The sequence below is a fragment of the Dipodomys spectabilis genome, unplaced genomic scaffold (assembly GCF_019054845.1).
Source record: "Dipodomys spectabilis isolate Male_0828 unplaced genomic scaffold, ASM1905484v1 ptg000360l, whole genome shotgun sequence".
In the NCBI taxonomy this organism is placed as follows: Eukaryota; Metazoa; Chordata; class Mammalia; order Rodentia; family Heteromyidae; genus Dipodomys; species Dipodomys spectabilis.
This window is the reverse complement of record NW_024871037.1, coordinates 2,306,131-2,327,957: the sequence shown is the minus strand read 5'-3', so window position 1 is coordinate 2,327,957 and position 21,827 is coordinate 2,306,131. Positions and strand designations below refer to the sequence as shown.

Here is a 21,827-nt window from a genome sequence, read left to right as displayed (position 1 = left end):
TTAAATCACATTGCCACATTAATGTTTCAGAGTCTAGAGTCTTTTTTTTTAAATCTGTCATGGGGCCTGAACTCTGGGCTTGGGTGCTGTCCCTTAGCATTTCAGCTCAAGGCTAGCACTCTACCATTTGAGTCACAGTGCCACTTCCGGCTTTTTCTGCTTCTGTGGTGCTGAGGTATTGATCCAGGGCCTCGTGCATACAAGGCAAGCACTCTACAGCTGAGCCACCTTCCCAGCCCATCTAGATTCTTTTCAGAGAAGCCACCCTTGAGACTTAGAGATTCCCACCTCTAGTAACTTTATGTAAGGAAAACCAGGTACAGGCCACTCATACTCACCCTGCTGGGCACGGTCACCAAAATGAGGAAAATTTTTTGCCAAAAGCAGAGACAGCTGTGACATAAAAGAGGAAGAGAGAGAGAGACATCAGGAAACTGGACCAGACTCATCCTTGTCAGCTACTGGGCCCAGCGAAGCCAAACTCAGCCAGGTAGGGCAGGGACTGCCTACAACTCTACTGGGTCATACAGATAGGTTCTCTGGCTGACCTGTGCCTAGGTAGCTGGGCCTGAAATCATCTTATACACTCAAGCTCCATCAGAATAGAGCCCTAGGATCAACCACCCAGGATGATGGCTCCGGCTTCACGTAGGGCTTACCTTCAGTCAGCTTGCCGGCTTGCTCGGCTGCCCCACCAGGGAGGATCTTGGACAGCACACTTTCCCCATCAGCACCTGGCTGGCCAGCAGGAGCCCCTGGGGTCCCTCCAGGCCTGGCTCCAGCCTTCATGCCTATGGGCGAGAGAGAGAATACCACCATCATCAGCCATGACTTGTCCAGCTACTTCAGGGTATGAGGGGGAAGGGTAGCCATGAGGGAACCTGAACACAGGTACCCCATGAGGTGGAAGCATGGGAACGCTACAGGAATAGACAGAAGACTAGAAAGAGATGGGGCTGGGAAGGTGGCTCAGTGGTAGAGCGCTTGCCTTGCATGCATGAGGCTCTGGGTTCGATTCCTCAGCACCACATAAGCAGAAAAACCCAGAAGTGGCTCTGTGGTTCAAGTGGGAGAGCACTTGCCTTGAGCTGAAGAGCTGAGGGACAGCGCCAAGGCCCAAAGTTCAGGCCCCATGACCAATAAAAAAGAAAGGAAGGAAGGAAGGAAGGAAGAGAGAGAGAGAAGAGGGTGTGAGGAAGCAGGGGAAAAAGGAAATGGAAGAAAGACAAATGGATGAAAAGGCAGAGGGGGGTAAGAAGGCAGAGAAGAGGGAAAGAGAAGAGTGAGTATACATTGCCATGATTGGCCTTCTACTTACCAGCATTTTCTAGGTTCTCTGCCCAGGACTCCTTGAGCTCTCAGGTTCCAGTTTTGATGACCCCATTGGCTCATTCTAACCTCATTTTCTTCTGGGAGATCGGCAGCCCATGGGTACCTTTCTCTGTCTGTCTGTCTGTCTGTCTGTCTCTCTCTCTCAAATTGTATTTTTATTCATGTATATTAATAGGATGAGGAGGTCTCCTTGTGATACCACTGGGTACCTTCTTGGGCATTAGTAAGGGCACGCAAAGGAGAGTATCCCGCTTCTATGGGTACATGGAGAGAGCAGTCTGGGTATCATCTGAGAGTATATTATAGGCTTACCTGCAGCCCCAGGTCCTGGTGTTGGCTGGGCCTGAGAAGCCCTCCCCTGTTGGGCTCCTTTGGCTGTCCCTTTGAGGCCGTTTGCCTGTTCTGCTCGTGGCTGTAACATAGAACCTAGAGCTGAGAGCCTGCCCATCCACCCTGCCAACACCCTGCTTGGGGACCAAGCCTGGTGTTGAAGCTTGAGTTGCCTCTTCCCTGGCTGGGCCCCTCCCATACATTACTTACCGGTCCTGCTGGCTGGGGGCCTGGGGTTGCTGTGGGACCTGGCTGTTGGGGCTTCCCTATTGGCTGACTGGCAGCAGGAGCGGAGGCCCTGGTGGTTGGCTGGCTCTGCTGCTGTGATCGAGCCTGTGATGGGGCCTGCTGGGAAGGAGGTGGCTGCCCGAGAGCTTGCTGCTGTTGCTGCTGCTGCTGCTGCTGCTGCTGTAACTGTCGTGATGCTGCACCTGAGGGCATCTGCCTAGATGGTGGCAGCTGGGATTGTTGTGACCCTGGAGCTGGCTGCCGACCTTGCAGCTGTGGCTGTGCTTGGGGTTCTGGTTTTGGCTGCGGTGCAGCAGGCCCAGCGTGAGCCTGCCGGGAGCCCTTCTTGCTGTCAGAGGCATGATGGTAGGTGGATGGAGCGCGGGAGGGCTGGGAGTATTCCGCAGAGCTGGGGTACCCAGGCTGACCCTTCTTCGGCATGGCTGGGGCAGAGCTTGGCTGAGGGTGAGGCCGGACTTCGTGGCGACCCAAGTCACGAGCGTGTGGTTTGGCAGCCCGCCGTCCAGGCTCCTCACCAGCATGGCGGCCTGAGTGTCTCCCGTGGTCGCCGTGATGCCGATGTTCTTTGGCTGAGGCATGGCGGCCTGGGCCACCCTCATCATGGGGCCACAGGCCTTCCTCAGGGGGTTCATCATAGTCATGGTAGCTGTGCCTGGCAGGGCCTCGCTTCTGGGAGGAGGAGACTGGGTGGCCCCCATGGTGCCTGAATCGTTCAGAGCGGGCATCCCGGGGCTTATCAAACCAGTCTGTCTCCTCCTGGCCTAGGTGATACGCTTCAGAGACCAAAAACAGAACACCATCAACCCCTGAGCTGCCTGTCGGGGGGCGGCCTAGCTGAAGCCATGCAAGGAAACCAGACAGTAGGTAATTAAGCCACAAGCAGATCACTAGGTCTCCAGCCCCACCTCCCATAACCAGAAAACCCCAGGAGCAGACAGAACAGACAAGGGCCTCAGGGCCCATTGATAGGATGACCAAGCCAGACCCTTGTGGGACATCTTGGGGTGGGGGGGCGCTCAAGGCCCTCTATGCACAGGCAAGGTCCCCCCTGTTGCTGAGAATCTGCGGTAATCACCCTGAGCCGCCATTACCTTCGCTGTCAGAAACCACGCAGTGGGAATCGTCCAGGATGTAGCCCTCCTCACGTTTATAGGCATGGCTCCGTGGTCCATCCTTAACGTGTTCCTGGACATCGGGCATAGAGTGGCTGGAGCAGAACTGTGGACAGGTATCCCCAGGAGGGAGGGTACCCCCAGCAGGACGTGGCCGCCCCAAGGGGCTGACAGGACTCTCTTCTTCAGAGGCCTGGCTTCTCATGGGGGGCCGTGCCCGGCCATGGGCCATGCTTAGGGAAGAGGGCTTGGGACCTGCCTTTTGAAGTCGTTCCGCCGTCTCGCGTTCCCTTTCGTATCCCTTGCTTCGGCCTCGGAAATCATGGCTGGAGAGCTTCTCCCCACTGTAGGCAGAGGCCATCTGGGATCGGCTACTTCCACTGTACATGCGGTCATCTTCCTCGGCTGCATCCCGGCTGGACACCCCGTAATACCTCTGCTGCTCATACACGTTCTTCTTGAGCCCATAGGTGATCTCCTCCTGGAACTTCCTGCCCCGAGAGGCCAGGCTGCTGCTGACAGCAGGTGAAAGATAAGAAGCCAGGTCTGACTCCACATCCTTGGCCTCTTCGATGGGCGAGAACTTAGAGATCTTTTGCTCCATGCCCTGCTTCCGGTGCTTGCTCCGCTTTGAAGACACAGCAGCTGGGGCCAGGCTCTTGGAGGGATGTTTAGGCCCCACAGACCCTGGACCATACTTCTCGGCTCGAGCTCCATGTCTGTAGTCACTGTCGCCGTAGTAGTGGGTGCTGGTGGATCGGCCATTGCTCTCCACGCTCCGGTGATGTGCAACCTTCCCCCGGGGGTCATACGAGTCCTCCTCAGACTCCTCCTCCCCTCTGCCATAGCAGCAAGGCAGTGTGGGCCCCTCAAGGACACTTGGTTCTCCTCCAGGCTCCTTCCCAGGGCGCCCAGCACTGCCTGGTCCCAAAGGCTCCAGGCGCTGGCTATCAGGGCCAGTGGGGGTGCTGTCCTTGGTGAGCTCGCTGATGTCATCGATCATCACATAATTTCGAGGAACATTCTGCTCCAGATTGGTGTAATGGGAGTCAGAGGGGTAGGTGGGGGCTGGGCTCTGGCTCACACTGGCCCGGGGAAGTTCAGCGGCTTTGTTCTGCTCGTAGCCACTGCTGCTCACTGCTGGCCCCCCGTAGCCCATTTCAGAGGAGGCTGAAGACATGGTCACCATAGTCACCTCATAGTTGGTGGGGGCTTTCTGCTCCAAATCAGCTAGTGATGTCTGACGTGGCTTCTGGTGAGGGACCCGGCTGTCAGTGGCAGCAGCGGTGGCGACTGGGAAGCCAGGGCTCTGTGTGGTTGGCATGGGTGTTGGGGTGGCGTAGTGGCCTGTGGGGCGGAAGGCCTGCTGAGTTGGCAGGCTTGGCTCAGCTGAGTAACCGGTGCCAGGAGGGAAGGCAGGTGCTGGGTATGGGCTAGTGCCAGAGTAAGTGGGGGCCTGGTGGGCTGGAAATCCATTCTGAGCGGGCCTACTGCCACCTGGGGCGGTGTACTGGGGGGTCGGAGGTGGGAAGCGGCTCTGCTGGAAGGCCGCGGGGCCGGATGGGGTGACAGGTGCAGCGACAGTGGCAGCAAAGTCCACATATTGACCGGTGGGAGTAGGGCAGCCCTGGAGGCGCAGCTGGTTGAGCTCGCTGTCAGATAGGTAGTCCCGATGCTCACTAAGGCCACGTAAAGGTGGGTAGTCACGGCCACCCCGGTCTTTGGCCAAAGACTCTTTGCGCTGGGTGATGCCCAGCTCTAGGTACTTGAGCTTGGCATCGATCTCCTTCTCTTCCTCATCCAGCTCCGCCTGCTTCTTGCGCAGCTTGGTGGACTCATGCTCCACCAGGCGCAGGTCCCGGTCCAGCTCTCGGAGAAGGCTGGCCTTGGTAGCAGGGACAGTGGTGGGTCCCGCCAGCCCTCGCTGTAGCAGGCTGGCTGCATACAGCGGTGGGGGGGCCTGGCCAGCCAGGGGAAGGTGAGCCTCCTCTGGAGGGGGGCTGGGCAGTGTCCGCTTCACCTTGCGGGCCAGGCCGTTGGGTGGCAGCGCCGACACCTGAGACAGAGGGAAGGGTGGGCAGCACTGAGTCCTAAAATGTGGGTGACTTGGTGGGGCATTGGGGGGGTAGAAGAACTCAGGCCTGGGTTGGAGCCGGAGCTAGGCTCTGTACAGCTGGGGAACTAATTGCCTACCCTTCCCACCCACTGGCCTTGGAGGGGAAGCCTGCGATCACTTTATAATGCTTCTCCTTGCCAGAGTTCTGAGCACCAGGTGTTGGCAGATTACCTACTGGGCTTTGAGGTGTGTAGACAGGCCTGGCTTTGAGTGTGAGACCTAGCAGCTGAGGACAGGGGAGAGTGTGAATAGGAAAAGTGTAATCGGAGATTGTGTGTCCGCTAGGCTCTTCAAGGATAGAATCCTGGGTAGAGACACACTGACTGTATGTCAGTTGGCCTAGGCTCAGTGGCTTTTCTTCTACTTCCTGCCTTGCTCATGTCTAAGGTGGCATGTTACTTAGCTGCCTGCCCATCCTCTTTCTCTAGTGCCCTGCCAAACTGGCTGACAGGCACTCTGGGCTTCGCTCCTAGCTCCTTCAACAATCCAGTCAAACTCATTGGGATTCTTCCCCCCCTACCGGACACAAAGCACCGTGGTTTCCTGTTAGTGCCCTTCCCTGATACCATCCTCACCTTACCCAGATGCTCCACACTGTCTAGAAGGTCTACACAGACAGGCTGTTCAATCTGAGTCCTTTCTTTACCTTTAGATCCTAGCCTTTCAGAGTGCGACGCACTCCTGCATTTCACAGACATCCAAGTCTAGAGACAGACACCAGGATTCTTACTTTTTACCTCGCTCAGGAACTACATAACACCCGCCCACGTGCTTTTGCAGTGTGTTTATAAAATAAATCAATGTCCTGCCAAGTCTGAGAATCCAATTAGGCTTTTAGAATGTATTTAGCTCTGAACTCCTTACTGTTTGTCAGGTGTTTTTTTTCTTTCTTTCTTTCTTTGTTTCCTTCCATTTTGGCCACGAATACCTATCACAGCCTGGTCTCCCATGATCAAATCATGAGATCTGTATGTATGGAACCAGGACCACTTGCCAGATTGCTGGTTCCTATTCCTATCTCTGTCTGCATTTACCAGGGTCTGTATAAACCAGGGCTCTGAACTACCCACCTCTACAACAGCTGTCTCCACTTTTCACATCACATCCAAAAAAAAAAAGGACAAATATCCTTTTAGTACCTCTGATTCCTACTTCCACTCCCCAATCTCTCTTCCTTCAGCCTGCCATCTCACAATGAACCCAGGAAACCCTAAAATACCAATTCTGTCCTATCTCACCTGCCTAGAACTTCCACAGGCTCCTAGAGCCTTTCTAAATGCCTACCCTCCTCAGCCTGGTACTCAAAAGCCCCAGGTATTAGGCTCTCAAAACTTCAGTCACTCCGCACCATGGCAGACTCACAGTCCTAGTAAACTAAAGGCAACTGAACTTCAAGTAGCTGTATCTAAAGCCACAGAGCCTGTAGGGAAGCAGACAGCTTTGTAAGTGGTCTGGGAACATTATGAAACAGAGAGAATACACTTGGGCCCTTGGCCATGAGCCTTAAGTGCTAGATCACATGGGGGTAATGTAAGCCCAGGTAGATCTGGGAAGTGGGGAAGAGCCTCGCCAGAACTGGGTTACTGATCCCTTAAAGAAACATCTATAAATGTGATTCAAGGTGCAAGGTACCAAGACTATGAGAGCTGAGGAGGTCTGAAAGGAGAGGTGGCGGGATTGGACTAGGGACAGGGCTCAGGAGAGGCTGAGGTTTCCACGGGGAGGTCTATATGGATGGCTGAGTGGGCCTGTGTGTGTCTATATTTGTCCAGTTTGTTCTTGCCAGGGTCTATCAGATGTGCACCAAGGAGATCTATTCCTCAACTCCTTCCCCTGGGCTTCTGGAACAAAAGACGACTCCATTCCCACCCCCCAAAAGAAACCCCTCCCTCTGAAGCCCTCTCAGGCTATTAGATAGAGACCCCTGTCCCACCCTAGACCAACCCCGGTGCCCATACCTGGCCACCCAGTCCCCCCTGGTGCTGGTAGAGGGAGAATCTCTCTTTGGCAGATTCCTCGGCGGTGGGGCTGAGGGGTTTAGGGTCAGACAAGGACCGCTGCAGGATCTTCATGGGACGAGGCAGCGTCTGCTGGCGGAGAGCGCTGTCGGTCGTGAAGTGCTTCTGGGGACTCACGTGAGCCTTGTTCAGCCTCTCACTGGAAGCAAAGGAGGTATCCAGGAGCCGATGTGGGGACAGGGGGGAGACTGGCGAGTACAGAACCTGGGGAGATTTAGGAGGCTGACGACTCACAAGCTGTGACAGGGACTCCGGGGGCAGGTGCGTTTGGTACCCAATCTCCAAAGGATCTGGCTTCTTTTTCTCAAATCTGCCCAGGGCTCCTGGCGTGATGATCTGAATACCGGGCAGGTAAGGGCTGATGGCAGTTGGCCCAACGAGTTGTGTGCCAGCCAGACCTTGGGCCTGCGCATCGGGCTCCGTCTGGCAGGCCAGGCTCTCCCCACGCCCGGTCTTCTCGGGTGCTGATATGTACCTGACAATCTCCACCTTGGGGTCGGTGGCGGCGGTGATACGAATGGCTGGAGAGACCCTGGGCAGCTGGTCAGGCTCCGTCTGCACGGAGCAATCGCTGATGGTCTGGATGCCCACGCTGCTCATGGCCCTGGCAGCGGTGGCGGCAGTGGAGGAAGAGGCAGTGGCCTCGTGCTTGCTGTCAGCACTGGAGTCGGAGTGACGGGAAAGGCGGGACTTCCGGCGGCGAACGGGTTGCTCCCACTCGGCGTTATCCTCGTCATCTGTCTGCACGCTGCAATCAGCACTCCTGCGTGTCCTGCGCCTCCGCGTCAGGAGGTAGCGGCCTTCCCCATCTTCATCATCGGTTTGCACACTGCTGTCTGCGATCCTCTTGACCGTGCTCGGCTCAGGCCCTGACTCCGGCTCGCACACATCCCTCAGGCGGGGCATGGAATGCCGTTTCTTGATGCCACTGCGGCTGGCCTCCCAAGGCTCCTCAGTCTGCAGCGACATGTCTGAAGCCGAGCTGGGGAGTCCTCGGTGTGGCATGGGTTCACGAGGCTGCCCGGGACCCTCTGTCCCTGCTACAGCAATGAAGGCTGCATGGGTCAGAGGCGGCCAGTACTGGCCATTCTGAGCCAGCTCGGTAGCAGCTGGTGGAGGCCCTCGGCTGGGTGCTTCGCAGGCTGGAGGGAAGGGTGCCTTCTGCCGCTGCTTCTGTTCCTCGAGCTGCTGCTGCAGCTGCTGCTGCAGCTGCTGGATCTGCTCCAGCTGCAGGCGCTGCTGCGCGAGCTGTTCGCGTTGCAGGGCGAACTGAGCCTGGCGTTCTTCTTGCTGCTGCTGCAGCACGTGGTGCTTGATGGTCTGCAGCTCCTGCAACTCGCGCTGCACCAGCAGCTGCTCTTCCTCCCGATGCCTCTGCAGCTCGACCCTCTCCCGCTCCAGCTCCTCCTGCAGCCGCAGCTGTCGCAGCTTCTCCAACTCCACCCGTTCCCGCTCCAGCTGCAGCAGCTGTTCCTGTTGCTTCCGCTGCCGCTCTTCCTGAGATCCTTCCTCCTTCTCAAGTCCAGGTCGGCTACCAGCCCCAGCAGCAGCAGCAGCAGCATCTACTGCTGGTGGCTTTTGACCAGCTGGTGGGGCAGGGGTAGGAGCGACTGGGGCTTCCTTGGTGGAAGTAGAAGCAGGTGTCGAAAGAGGTTCTTCCCGTGCAGCCCCTGCGGGCAGCTCTGGTCGAGATGCACTTCCTGTCACTGGGGCTTTGGCAGCTGCAGGTTTTCCCAGATAGACCGGTCCCTCAGCTGGTGGGACACCAGGAGCAATAGGGAATCTACTTGGTGCAGGGTATCGGTATAAGCCTGCGGGCCCCAGAGGTACCCGAGGGGCAATCATGGGCACACGTGTCAGGCTGGTGAGTGGCACAGCTGTGACTCCACCTGATGCATAAGGCCGGTACATGCCGCTGCGCACCATGGGTCTCAGGACGGAGGCAGGCTGGGTGGTGATGGGTAGGGTCGCAGCAATTGGAGTGTTGATAGTCGAGTAGATCATGCCATCAGCCGCACGCACCGTGGCTGTGGATGGCAATAACTGTCTCACTGCTGCACCCTGGCCTGCTGTTGGCGCATACTGGGCCAGGCTTCCAGGGCTCGGATGGCCTTCTGGGAAAGTGGGGTTGCTAAGGAGGCCAGGTCTCAGGGGAGCCAGCCCCTGAGGGGCACTGGGCCCAGGTCCATGCTGAGGCTGGTACTGCACAAGATCAGGGCCACCACTGCCAGGGCCATGCCGTCCGCCATACTGGTCCATGGAGTTGAGGGCCGCGCACATGCGGCTGATCTCTCGGGCTGTCGTGGCACTGTACTGGGCCAGGCTGGCCTCCTGAAAGCCAACCGCATCACCCCGTGGACCATACCTGTGATCGGAGTAGATGTTTGACACCGAGCTGTAGCGTCGCATGGGGAGAGGGTGAGCCAAGAGATCTGTGGGATGGCGCAGGTCTGTGAACGAGCCATACTGCAAGCCCTGCCCTAGGTAGCGTCCATCTGCAAAGCCCAGGCTGTAGGAATGTTTCAAGGAGCTGAGATCCACAGCAGATTCACGTCCGTGGCCCTGGAAGAGCTGGCCGATCCTCTGTGCGTGGTAGTTGAGGCCAGCTTCAGCCAGATTGGTGTCAGACATGGAGGAGTATAATCTGCCAGGGAGGCCCTGTGGGTAGGGCCTCTGTTCTTCACGTGCCCGGTAGCTGGGATGTTCATCGGGCTCAGGATCTCGGGGAGTATAGAAGGGACCACTGCTTTGGCCAGGGGGGGCAGCATCTGCCACACTCTTCTCGGGTGCACTGGGGGGGTGGTGGAAGGTGCCAGTGCAGCTACTACCAAAGGGAAACTTGTAGACCATGTCACAGCATGCTAACTGGCTCTCAGGCCTCATGCCAGTGAGGTCCAGGGCACTCACTGGCTCCTCTGGGAGCAGGGTGGTTACCGTGCCCGCTGCACCCTCTCCCATCTGTACCACCACGGTGTGTGGCTTCCTGGCACCTGGCAGAGCATGTGGCCGCAGCTCTGCGGGCGTGGCCCGGTGTGGCTCGGCACCAGGCTCTGGCACTGATCCTGGTTTGAGGCTAACACTCTGGGCAGTGCCCATCTGGGTAATCAAAACATCTCTTCTGGCCAGGGGTGCTACCTGGTTGGGCAGATTATATCTGGCAAACTTGGCCTCCCTGGGTCTTCCCCGGGGGCCACTTCTATATGGAGCTGTTTGGACAGCCTGTTCGACTTGCTTGACCTGTGCCAGGCATACAGGGCTCCCTGAACCTTGGCCAAAGTCAAGCCGGCTCTGGAAGGGGTCTCCGTAGACCACTGGTTGCTTTTGCTGAGCCATGAGGACAGATGAAGCCATAGTGATGCTCACGGTGGTGGCAGTGCCTAGAAAAGTATGGGTCTGTTCTTGGGCATTCAGATTGATAACCAAAGGCTGTACCGTGGTCGACTGCCTTCCTGGAATCGGATCCAAGGCCAGGCCATACTTCCTTGCTTCCACAGCTAGCGAGGTCAGATCCATGCCTTGGTCCGTGAGGATGATCGGTGTGGGTTTGACAGCCGTGCGGAGGTCTACCACCGCACTGCCAGGGAGCCGGTGCCCTGGCTCAACTCGCGATGTCCCAGGGACAGAAGAGATCCGACACAGGGAAATGTTTTCAGCTGGGAGAGCCCCCCAACCATATAGCGCCAGGGGCCCATCGGCACCGGTGCTCGGTGCTCGTGGGAAGCCAGGCGGCCCGGGTGGCTCCGGGGGCAGCTGAGACCCAGTTGGAGGTGTGGTCTGGCTGTAACTGTGGCTGGTGGGTTGGGTGTCTGTAGGTGAACACAGTGGGGAGGTGGAGGCACTGGCATGTACCATCTTGGTCTGGCTGGAGGCATCCGATGCGAGCGTGATGACCATAATGGGAGCCTCTTGAGATGACTGCTGCCACACCAGGCGTGGTGTGCTGGGTCGGTGTGGCGTTTGTGTCCCTTGGGCTACCATGGGAGAGGAAGTGGGTGCCCCAGGGCTCCGGGGCATGTCCGAGGCAGGGGTTGGGCTTGGCGTCTGTGTGGAGAACTCAGCTGTGGCCCTTCCCAGCTTCCCTGGAGAGAAGGTGGGGCTATCTGAGGGAGAAGATGGAGAGAGAGGTGGACTCGATCCTGCAAAGTAGGAATAGGCCCGGGAAGGTTGGTGAGTACCAGCCTCGCCATCAATCCCACTGGAGGGCTTCTCTCTGGTGGCCCATCCGCCTAGAACAGGGCCACTGGGAGCCTGGGATAGCTCCTCTGTTTGAGACCCATAGTTCGCAGTGGTTGGGGTCTGTCCATAGCTGTGGGCTGTGGAGGAGGGCGAAGCACTGTGGTCCAAGTCAGCTGGGGTGGGTGGAGTTATATATCCTCGTGGGAGGGTTGGGGGACAAGGAGCTAGAGCTGTAGAGGCTGGGGTCCCAGGACCCTGCGAAGACATCCCTACCTCCTTTGAGGCTAAACTGGGGGAGGCAGGAGAGCTGTACAGCTTGAGGGGATCCTGAGGCTCTTTTGCAAAATGCTGAGTGACCCGGACATCGGGAATAACTCGGCCTCCAGTACTGTCAGAGGAAGTGGAAGTGGAGAAAGACACGGGAGCCGCGAGCTGGGTGGGACTGGTCCCAGGGGTCAGTGGGCCACCATTTTGCTTCATGGGGTCCAGGTACGCACTGTCTGCATTCAGAAACTGCTTCTCTTTCTTCTTGTCCTCAGCAAAGGCCAGGTCCCGAGAAGAGGCCTGGCGCATGCGCGTGATGCTCTGTGACGTCTGGAGAATCTCCTCGTACACAGTGACTCCCAGGTTGGCAGCTGTGCCCTCTGAGGCTGATGGGGTGGTCCTGCCATACTCACGGTCTGGGGTGTCTTGGTATTCAAAGGAGCCTGGGCCCCGGGGGCCTGTGGATTGAGGGGGGCCCCCAGGGGGTCCTCGGGCTGCTGACAATTGGCCTTGTTGGCGCTGGAGCAGCTCTGCTTTTCTCATCATCTCCTCATAGGCCTCCTCGGCGCTTTTGAGGGGCCGTCCGGAACTGGGGGTGGTCGCACTGCCTGAGGGCATCTCTGTTGGGGAGTAGAGGGACATAAAGGTGGGCAGGTTGTACTCACTGCCCGATTTATACAATCGAGAGGGGCCGCCATCCAGGGTCTCAGCCTCTGAGTCGAGGGAGGGAGAGGGGGAGTACTCAGAGCAGGAGGAGCGGTGTAACTCCTCCATCTCGGCCGCCTGCCTCAGTTCCTCTGTGGGAGACGCATCTTCAATGGGGGACAAGTTACTGGGTGGGGTCTTGGAACGCTCCCGGCGTCGCTGGGCCCTGAGCTCTTCCTTGTCCCGTCGGGTCTTGCGGGCTGTGCTCCGGATGCGCTGCTGTTCCACCTCCCGCATCTTCTCCTGCTCCCGCAGCAGCTCTTCCTCCTCCCGCAGCTCCTCCTCTTCGGAGGAGTCTTCGATGGTGGGCAGCAGGGGTCCATGGGAACGATGCCGGGCCTTGCGTTGCTGCTTGGCTTCTTCCAGTCGCTGCCGGCGGCTGGGACTGCTGTCGCTGTCCTCCTCCAGGGAAGAAAGGGAAGTGGGCGAGGTGCCTGATGTGTAGCTGGGGGTCGAGGCAGGCAGTGTAGAGGAGTGCTCCCCACGGGAGCGGTCCTCGGGTGAACCGGTCAGGCTTTCCATCTCCAGCTCGGGTTCCCTGTCCAGACTGGCATCGGGGCCTTGGCCCAGATCTAGCTCATGGCCATAGCCCCCTGTGCTATTGAGCTCAATGGTCTTGAAGCGACGCAGGCCACCCTGCAGGGCCCCACTGCCATCGGTGGCTTCTGCTGGGTCTCCCTCAGACAGCAGTTCCTCATAACCCGTGGTAGCATTGTGGGGCAGACGCCGCTTGGGCAGTGCTGCTGCTGCTGGCTCTTGGCTAGGCTCGGGCCTAGGCCGGGAACTACCTTTCTGGGTACCGTGTTTAGCCAAGCCGGGCCTGGAGATGGCAGTGTCCTCCTCCTCCTCCAGGTTGTCTTCCTCAGCACTCATCTCTAGGATCTGCCGTCGCATAAATTCTTCATCAGTCAGCTCTGTGGCCCGGGCTGGAGGCTGGGGTGGGAGAGGGGACAGGCCACCTTCGCTGCTGTCTTCCACATAGTCATGCCTCAGCTGACTACTGAAATCATCTGAGGACTCAGCTGTGTCCTGCTGATCTCTCTGGTGACCCCATTCTAGGGAATCTTCCTCTTCCTCCAGTATATCCCCCAGCTCCTCATCCGAGTCGAAGGCCTCAGGCATGATGGATAAGGAGTGAGGCCGGCGCTTCTGCTCCTCCACCGTGCTGCCGCTGGGTGGTTTGCTCGGCTTCCCACTCGGGGCCACCGCCTTGGCCTCCAGCAAGGGCCGCATGCTGCTCTCCACCTTGTGCAGCTCCGAGGGGCTGGGGGGGCGTGGCCCTGACACCCCGGCACTGTCAAGTTGCTCCACCTCCTGCTGCACAACACCTGTGATCTCACTCTGGGAGCTAGACACACCATCAGAGGAATAGCCCGTGTCGCTGAGGCTCTGTGGGCTCCGAGACAGGTCCTGAGAGTAAGGCTTGCTGACTGGTTCCTGCAGCAAAGGGGAGAAGCAGACACTGACTCCCAGCCCTCTCTGTCAACCCCCAGGGCCTTAGAGAAGGGCCCCTCCACCTCCCAAAGGTTTTAAGGGGTGAGGAACCTATTTTCTGCTTATGGCCAGTTGGATATTTATGACATCAGTGGGTCATACAGATCTGTCAACACAGGCAGCCAACAGAAAGCACACAAGAAGCATACACGTTGGTCTCACCAAATGCCAAATGGTTTTGAGGGCCTTAGATGGGCTCTAGGCCAAATGTTCTCCACCCATGGTTTAAAGCCTACTAATGACCTTATCTCTCTGGCATTGAAGGATTTACAGGTGCCATGGTAAGCCCCAAGCAGGCCTAGACCATCAGTGAGAAACTTCAACTAGATAAAAGACCATCCCTAGGTCCTAGGAGCTCACTCCTGTAATCCTAGCTATGCAGGAGATCTGATGATTGGGGTTTGAAGCTAGCCAGGTCAGATAAGTCCATGAGACTCTTAGCTCCAATGAACCACCCCAAAACTGGAAGTGCAGATGGGGCTCAAGTGGTAAAGCACAAGAGAATAAAAGCTCAGGGACAAGCCCCAAGACTGGCACACACAACAACAACTCAGCAAAGCATACAAGGTGTCAGACTCAAGACCCGTCTTGATCTTGGAGTCACTGGGCCTATCCAAGCTTAATCTAGGCTTTTCTTTTTCTGGGGTGTCCCTGCTCTCCTCTATAGCACCCACAGTCTATCCTAGCTGTACCCCTCAGCCCTCCAGGAAGAGAAATCCTATCCCAGACTGTCCCATCTGAAAGCTAGGTTCTCTGGGAAGTAGGGAACTGACCTCTGCTTCCCCTCCCTTGGGGGCTTCTAGACCAGCCTTGATGACAGTAGAGACAGGTTCTGTCCTTCTCACCCCACTCTTTCCTTTAGGAGTTCCGGGGGGCATGGTGGGCTCTGGAGGTGGCTTCGGCACAGGCTCAGCTTTTGCAGGGACTCCTGTCTTCTTTTCCTGGGCACTGCTTGAGGTCTTGCTGGGTTCAGAAGCCCTGGGTGGCTTGGCCTGGACGCTGGCCTTGGTAGGCACGGGGCTGGTCTTGGTAGGCAGGGGCGTGGCCTTGGTAGGCTGGGGGGTGGCCTTGGTAGGCTGGGGCGTGGCCTTGGTAGGCTGGGGGCTGGCCTTGGTAGGCTGGGGGCTGACCTTGGTGGGTAGGGGGCTGGTCTTGGCAGTCAGCGGGCCTGATGGCTGGGCCACGGCGGGTGGCCCTTTCTGCTTCAGAGGGGCTGTTCCAGCTGCACGAGGAGGGGCTCCCGTAGGGGGCTGCTGTGGGGTGGGCAGCGGCAGTGGAGTCGGCTCTCCCAGCCCGCCCTCCAGTAGCCGCTTAGTTTGGCAGTTCAGACAGAGCCACTCTGTTTTCTGCAAGGAAACAGAAGGAAGGGTGAGGAAAAATCACTAAGACCAACACCAGGCCCTGGTGGCTCCTGCCTAGAATTCAAGCTACTCCAAGCGGCTGAGATCTGAGGAGTGTGATTCCAAGGAAAGTCCATGAGATTTAATCTCCAGTTCAACAGCAAAAAGCTGAAAGTGCAGCTGTGGCTCAAATGGTAGGGGATGGTTCCCAGGCCCTGAGTTCAAGCCTCAGTACTTGCACAAAGTCGGGAGGAGTGGGGAGAAGAAAGCACACAGGGCACTAGGGGTTGGCGTCTGTAATCCCTGCTGAGACGTGAGGATCATGGTTCAAAGCCAGCTCAGGCAGGAAATTCTGTGAGACTCTTATCGCCAATGAAACACCAAATAAGCAAGAAGTTGAGCTATGGCTCGTGTGGTAGAGCGCTAACCTTGCCAACCAAAGCTCAGGGACAGTGGCTAGGCCCTGAGTTCAAACCCCAGGATGGGCACAAACGAAAACGCCTCTTGAAGTTGACTCATCTCCCCTAGCCCCCACCGGTGACTAGGTAAGCCCCTGACCCCCCACCTTTCGGCTGCAGACTTGCCCCAGAAGCAATGATCTAACTGAAATAAGGGCACCTTGGAAGCGTGGTCTGGATTAATTCCAAGAACACAGCCCCTACAAAGACCTGCTTACCTGAGCTGAAGGTAGAACCCTCAGCAGAGTATTTCACCTACGATCACAAGCTTTTTGGGGACTTTGCTCCCTCACAGCTCTATTTATGGAGGCAGCCAGGTTGCAGAAAAGGCTGCCTGGTGGCTCTGTTGCTCCTAGTTCTGCTATAGCAAGCAGCAAGAAAGGGAGGGCAGGAGGCGGTGTGTGAAGTAAAAGCTAAAAATAAGCCCTTGACCTGGCTGCTGGAGGCCCTTCTCTTAGCTCTCTGGGAGTTGGAAGAAAAATGTACAAGGAACTGGGGCTGGGAGGGGTGGATCCAGGAGAGACCTGGCCCAGGTCCAGGTCTTCTGAGCGATAGATGGAAGGCAGGCTATGTCAAATGTCTGTGACGGGGGGGCTGGAACACAGTTGCTGAGGTCCTAATTTTTTAATTTAGTCTCTTCTGATCCACTCCCAAACCAGCATGCCCCTACCGCCACCGTTGATCATCTATCTATTCCCTTTGTCTTCCAGATGTGCAGATAGCAGATGGAACTTGGTGGCTTAGAGTATCATGTTAGGGTGAGAAAGGGGAAGGGAGTTGAGAGAGGAATCGCTCACAGGAACAAGGCACGCCAGCTAGTATACTTTGTGGACCCAGAAAGACCAGATAGACTCTACTGGATGTTGGACATCTTCCTTGGACTGCTTGCTATTATCTGAATAAACCTGAAAGCCATATATTCTCTTAATTTGTGGAACTGGCTTGTGTGCCAGTCTGGTTATGTTGACCCCATTCTGATCTATACTCTATGGCCAGCTTCCTGGCCCTGTACACCCTCAGCTCCATTGCTAGACCAGAGGGAAGTGAATGCAAACCTCCAGACAAAAAAAGAATAGTCAATGGGGCTGAGGGTATGGCTTAGTGGTGGAGCGCTTGCCTAGCATGCATGAAGCCCTGGGTTCGATTCCTCTGTGGTGCCACATACACAGAAAAATCTGGGAGTGACGCTGTAGCTCAAGTGGTAGAGTGCTAGCCTTGAGCTCAAGGACAGTGCCCAGGCCCCGAGTTCAAGCCCTGGGACTGGCAAAAAAAAAAAAAAAAAAGGATACCCAGAAGTAAGGACTCAGATACTGGATCACAGGCTTGGACATTCTGATCTGTCCTGACTGTGTCATGGACAGATGTCAATGTCCCTTCCTGTCCCTGGACATGCCTGAACTCCCCTTTTCTATGCCTCTCCTTCCATAAGAGGAGTCCTCCCCTGGTACCCCCAGTGTGTACCCTTGTGTCTGAGCTAGGCTCCCCTCCTCCCCCAGCACTTAAATATGGTGTTTTTCATGAGACCCAACAGCTTGAACACACTACAGTATCCCCTCACACGCCCTGTGAGGGGCTTGTGGAAACTCTTCTCTCTCATAGCCACCATCTTGCATAAGCATCTGCAGCATCACACCTGGTTCCCATGGAAACCTAAGAGCAAGTATTATTGTCTCTCATTCCCCATGGGGGAAAGACAGGGCTCTCTAAGATCACTAAGCCAGGAGCATCCTAAGGATGATCAGAAGCAAGGCAGCTGCTGGCTTCGCTGGAAGCTCAGGTTAACCCCACATACCACAAATGGCAGGCCTTTGGCCTAAAGGAGGCTCAGCTTCTCAAGGGTACAGCTGGAATCTTGGCAACTGAAATGAAGAAACTGGCACTGCAGCTATAACAATTCTAATTCTACTAATTCCCTCCACACGATTTTGCACAGAAAGTTAATTAAAAATTAAGCCAGAGGGTACTATTATCCTTCAAAAAGATAAATCGGTAAAAAAAAAATTGTTGGAATCAACAACTCTTAATTATGAAATGACTCACTTAATAGCACTATGGTTACTTTTTTTTCCAGAGGAAGTTTCAAAAGAAAAAAAAAAAGGGATGGGATTCCATTTTATTGCTTCTTCTATCTAGAAATCAGGGGAATATATAGATCGTGCTGGTCCTGGGCTTGAACTCAGGGCTTGGGTGCTGTCCAGAGCTTTTGTGCTCAAGGCTAGTGCTCTACCATTTGAGCCATAGCTCCACTTCTGGCATTTGTTGGTGGTTCATTGGAGATAAGTCTCACAGACTTTCCTGCCCAGGCTGGATTTGAACTGTGATCCTCAGATCTCAGCCTCCTGAGTAGCTAGGATGACAGGCGTAAGCCACCTGAACCGTGCTGGGAACAGGCTGTTCATTATCTCTAAACAACCTCAGAAGCAGCTCTTAATAAAGCCCAGGTTCAAGCAAGGGAAAATAAAAAGACCAAAGGCTATGGCTTTGATATGTAAACATTAATATCCATAAACCTCAGGGGAGAGAATCGAGAGTAGCTATCAGCTGGCTGGGTTGGACTGAGAAAACTCTGGTCCCACTCTGGGCCTGCGGCGTAGCCCTCTGCCTCATAGACCTCTGCCTCATAGACTTCAACTCCCTACCCTATTGAGGGTCACAGATCAAGAGCATAATAACCTCAGGTTAGGCCTACGTAAGCAGGTTGGCATCTTTCATCAAGGACATGCACATGATAGCTAGAAATGGGAGGGCCAGCTCAGAGCCCCAGTCAAGCCTGGAGGCACTAGTCAGCTAGTCAGAAGCTATAAGGCACCATTCCCCCAGCCCATGGTGCCAGTTAATTCTCTGATCAGAAGGACTGGAGCCTAAGGCAGGGCAGGAATGGGAGTATAATCCCTCTATCGCATTAGCTCTCAGCCACAACTACTGTAAACCCAGCACTTGGCTGGGAAGGTGGCTTAGTGGTATAGTGCTGATTTGGGCATGCATGAAGCCTTGGGTTCTATTCCTCAGTACCTCATACACAGAAAAAGCCGGAAGTGGTGCTGTGGCTCAAGTGGTAGAGCGCTAGCCTTGAGCAAAAAGAAGCTCAGGGATGGTGCCCAGTCCCTGAGTTCAAGCCCCAGGACTGGCAAAAAAGAAACAAACAGACCAGCTCTCTTGAGTTCTTTCTCGCTCTAATGCTCCTCTTATCCCAGCCCCCACTCCCCACCAAGGTTTAAGGGAGCAGGCTTGGCCCCCATCTCTTACCTCCACCAGGTGGGGTGTAGGGTTAAAGCCACACAGGTTGCATACTTGGAGCTTGCAGGTGGTGCAGGTGTTATAGTTGGCGGGGTCCTTGCCACCCACGTTGAGCTCGGCTTGGCACAGTGGGCAGAGGACCCTTTCCTTCGGCGTGGTCTTTGGCTTGGCAGCAGCCTTCGATGCTACCGGATGTTCTGCTTTGCCAGGCTTTGGACTTGCTCCTCCAGGTTTTGCCACGGCTCCAGGTCCTGATCCGGGACCTGTTTTAACCCCAGGCTCAGTCTTGGCTCCAGGGGCTTGCCCAGGCCCGGAACCTGGGGGTCTCGGGCCAATCTCCTTGCTGGCATCACTAAAGACAATCTTGGGTGGCCCCTTACTTGGGGAAGGCTGACTCTGAGGCTCAGCCTCCGGCTGCACAGACATGAGGGTACTGGCCTGGGTGAGTATTGATGCGCCAAGGCCTAAGATCTTCCCAGTTAGGCCCTCCTGGGTCTGCTCGCCAGCACCAAGCCCAGAGGTCACTGTGGTGGCACTTTTGCCCGAGGCCTCTCCTGAAGGTGGCCTGGGTTCAGCTGTGGAAGGCTTGGTAGGGAGAGGGGGCTGAGGAGACACCCTTCCCACCTCTGGAGGGCCAGTTGCTTGGGCAGGCGCTGGCACTGAAGTGGCCCTGGCTGTCTCGGCCTGGCGGGGGCTAGGCTGGGGTCCCCCTGAGCCCCGAGATCTCTCTGGTTCTGGCTTCCCAGGGGGCTGTTTGGCTGGGGAGTGGGCAGGAGACAGAGCTGGGGAGTAGAGCTGCTGCTGGCTCTTGGAGCGAGGTGCGGTGGTCATGTCCATTCCCAGAGCCCTTTGCATCTGACAGTTCAGACAGAGCCATTCTTTGACCTAAGGAGAGAAGCAATGCTGTCAGAGTGGCCAGGATTAGGGTACTCATGGCTGAGGGGAGGACAGGTTTATGGAACCTAAGAATGTGTCCTCTTGGGCTGGGAAGGTGGCTTAGTGGTAGAATGCTTGCCTAGCATGCATGAGGCCCTGGGTTCGATTCTTCAGTACCCACATAATAAAAAAAAAAAAGAAGCTGGAAGTGGCACTGTGGCTCAAGTGATAGAATGCTAACCTGGGGCACAGAGAAGCTCAAGAACAGAGCTCAGGCCCTGAGTTCAAGCCCCAGGACCAGCAAAAGAAAAAAAAAAGTGTAACTTCTTGCTCTTTCAGGGCAACAGGCCTCCATTGTTCTAGCTGTGGGTTGATTTCATCAGGTGGGGGTGCTTTTTGGGGTGATGCTGCCTCGGTTCTGGACAGAGGTGAACAAAGACACACAAGCTAAAACTGCAGCACTCACCACCACCACCTTCCTCTCTCCAGCCCCCAAGCTGTGTCCCAAGCATCTCAACTAAAATAGAACCTCTTCAAGAAAACGGCTTCAACCCCCCCTTAATGACTCATCTTCCATCCAGATGGGCACAGCTATTTCTATCCAACCTCTTCCATTCTGAGTCTCGACTGCACCCTATCCCCAGACTCTCCTGTGGCCTGGCTCAGGTAGGCAGATTTAGGCATGCGAGAACCTTCCAACGAAAGACACAGAGAGAGAGAGCTCTTGAAACCCAACAAGACTTTCCCTTTTTTTGACCAGTCCTGGGGCTGGAACTCAGGGCCTGGGCACTGTCCCTGAGCTTCTTTTGCTCAAGACTAGCGCTCTACCACTGGAGCCACAGTGCCACTTGTGGCTTTTTCTGTGTATGGTACTGAGGAATCGAACCCAGGGCCTTCAAGCATGCGGGGCGAGCACTCTACCACTAAGCCACCCTTCCAGCCCTGTAGTTACTCTTCTTTAGTGTACAGTAATAGATGCTCTTGTCATCCCCCATTCCCCGGTATCTCTCCTCACAGAAAGAGGGCAGCATATCTGTCTTGCTTGCCTCTGAACCCCACCCCTCCCTGGGAGAGCAGGCATTTAGTGTCACTTAGCATAGACATCATGCTGCAGGCTGTATTCAGCCTTTCCATTTTGGTACAAGTTGAAACATCATAGAAACTGTTCATAAAGGAGCCCTCCCTGTTGGTGTCAAATTCAAAGGTACCTGAGAGGACCCCATGGATGAGTATGACTCCATCCCTTTCTGGGCTGTGAGTCACTGGCCACATTCTCAATAAGAGACACAAACTGGCAGCAAGGTCAGCAGGCAGCTGCAGGTGACTCACATCTGTCATCCTAGCTACTCAGGAGGCTGAGATCTGAGGATCATGGTTCAAAGCCAGCCCAGGCAGGAAAGTCTGTGCGACTCTTAGCTCCAATAAACCACTCAGCAAACTGGAAGTGGTGCTGTGGCTCAAGTGGTAGGGCGTTCACCTTGAGCTGAAGAGCTGAGGGACAGTGCTCAAGCCCAGAGTTCAAGCCCCATGACCATCCAAAAAAAAAGAGGCCAGCAATGTTATCTCCTCAATTCTTTCTACATTATTCTTCTCTCCCTCCCAGATCTATCTACTGTGTCCTAAAATATACCGAGGACCAATTGGTTTTTCCCTATACTTCCCCTCAGTGCTACTCCAGTCTAGGAAAGGCTGACCTCCCTGTCTCAGCCTCTTCAAAACCCCTGGAATCCTCAGGGCTCCTCTCTTGGCTCCTCTGACTCTTCTCTCCTGCTGGAAGGGCTCTCCAGGGCTCTTCATCCTCACAAAAGTCCTTGGCCCTTCCCTCTGAACTTCCACTGAACTGACCCTCTGTTACTGTAGCTAACCCATAACCCATGAGGTCGCCAACCTGATATTGTCAAGATCATCGAACGGTACATCTAAGATCTGTATATTCCATATATGTAAATTTTACCTACAATAGTTTTTTGTGTGTGTGCTGGTCTTGGGGCTGGAACTCAGGGGCTAAGCACTGTCCCTGACCACCACCACCTTTTCCTCCTCCTCCTCCTCCTCCTCCTCCTCCTCCTTCCCCGCCCCCCGCCCCCTCCCCCTCCTCCTCCTCCTCCTCTTCCTCCTAC

At 55.8% G+C, this 21,827-nt stretch overlaps 1 protein-coding gene across 1 annotated transcript in view; it reads right to left on the bottom strand.

The window, feature by feature from the left end:
• Positions 1-336: 336 nt before the first annotated feature.
• The window catches only part of Bsn (bassoon presynaptic cytomatrix protein), a 61,463-nt gene continuing 39,972 nt past the window's right edge, over positions 337-21,827 (bottom strand). Inside the window, exons 3-11 of the mRNA XM_042665845.1 lie at positions 18,841-19,716; positions 14,927-15,142; positions 14,570-14,821; positions 7,098-13,739; positions 3,003-5,079; positions 1,873-2,684; positions 1,645-1,744; positions 660-791; positions 337-393 (exon numbers count right to left, since the gene is read on the bottom strand). Coding sequence (XP_042521779.1) covers positions 353-393; positions 660-791; positions 1,645-1,744; positions 1,873-2,684; positions 3,003-5,079; positions 7,098-13,739; positions 14,570-14,821; positions 14,927-15,142; positions 18,841-19,716 — 11,148 coding nt within the window. The 3' untranslated portion in view covers positions 337-352. The remainder of the gene's footprint in view (positions 394-659; positions 792-1,644; positions 1,745-1,872; positions 2,685-3,002; positions 5,080-7,097; positions 13,740-14,569; positions 14,822-14,926; positions 15,143-18,840; positions 19,717-21,827) is intronic.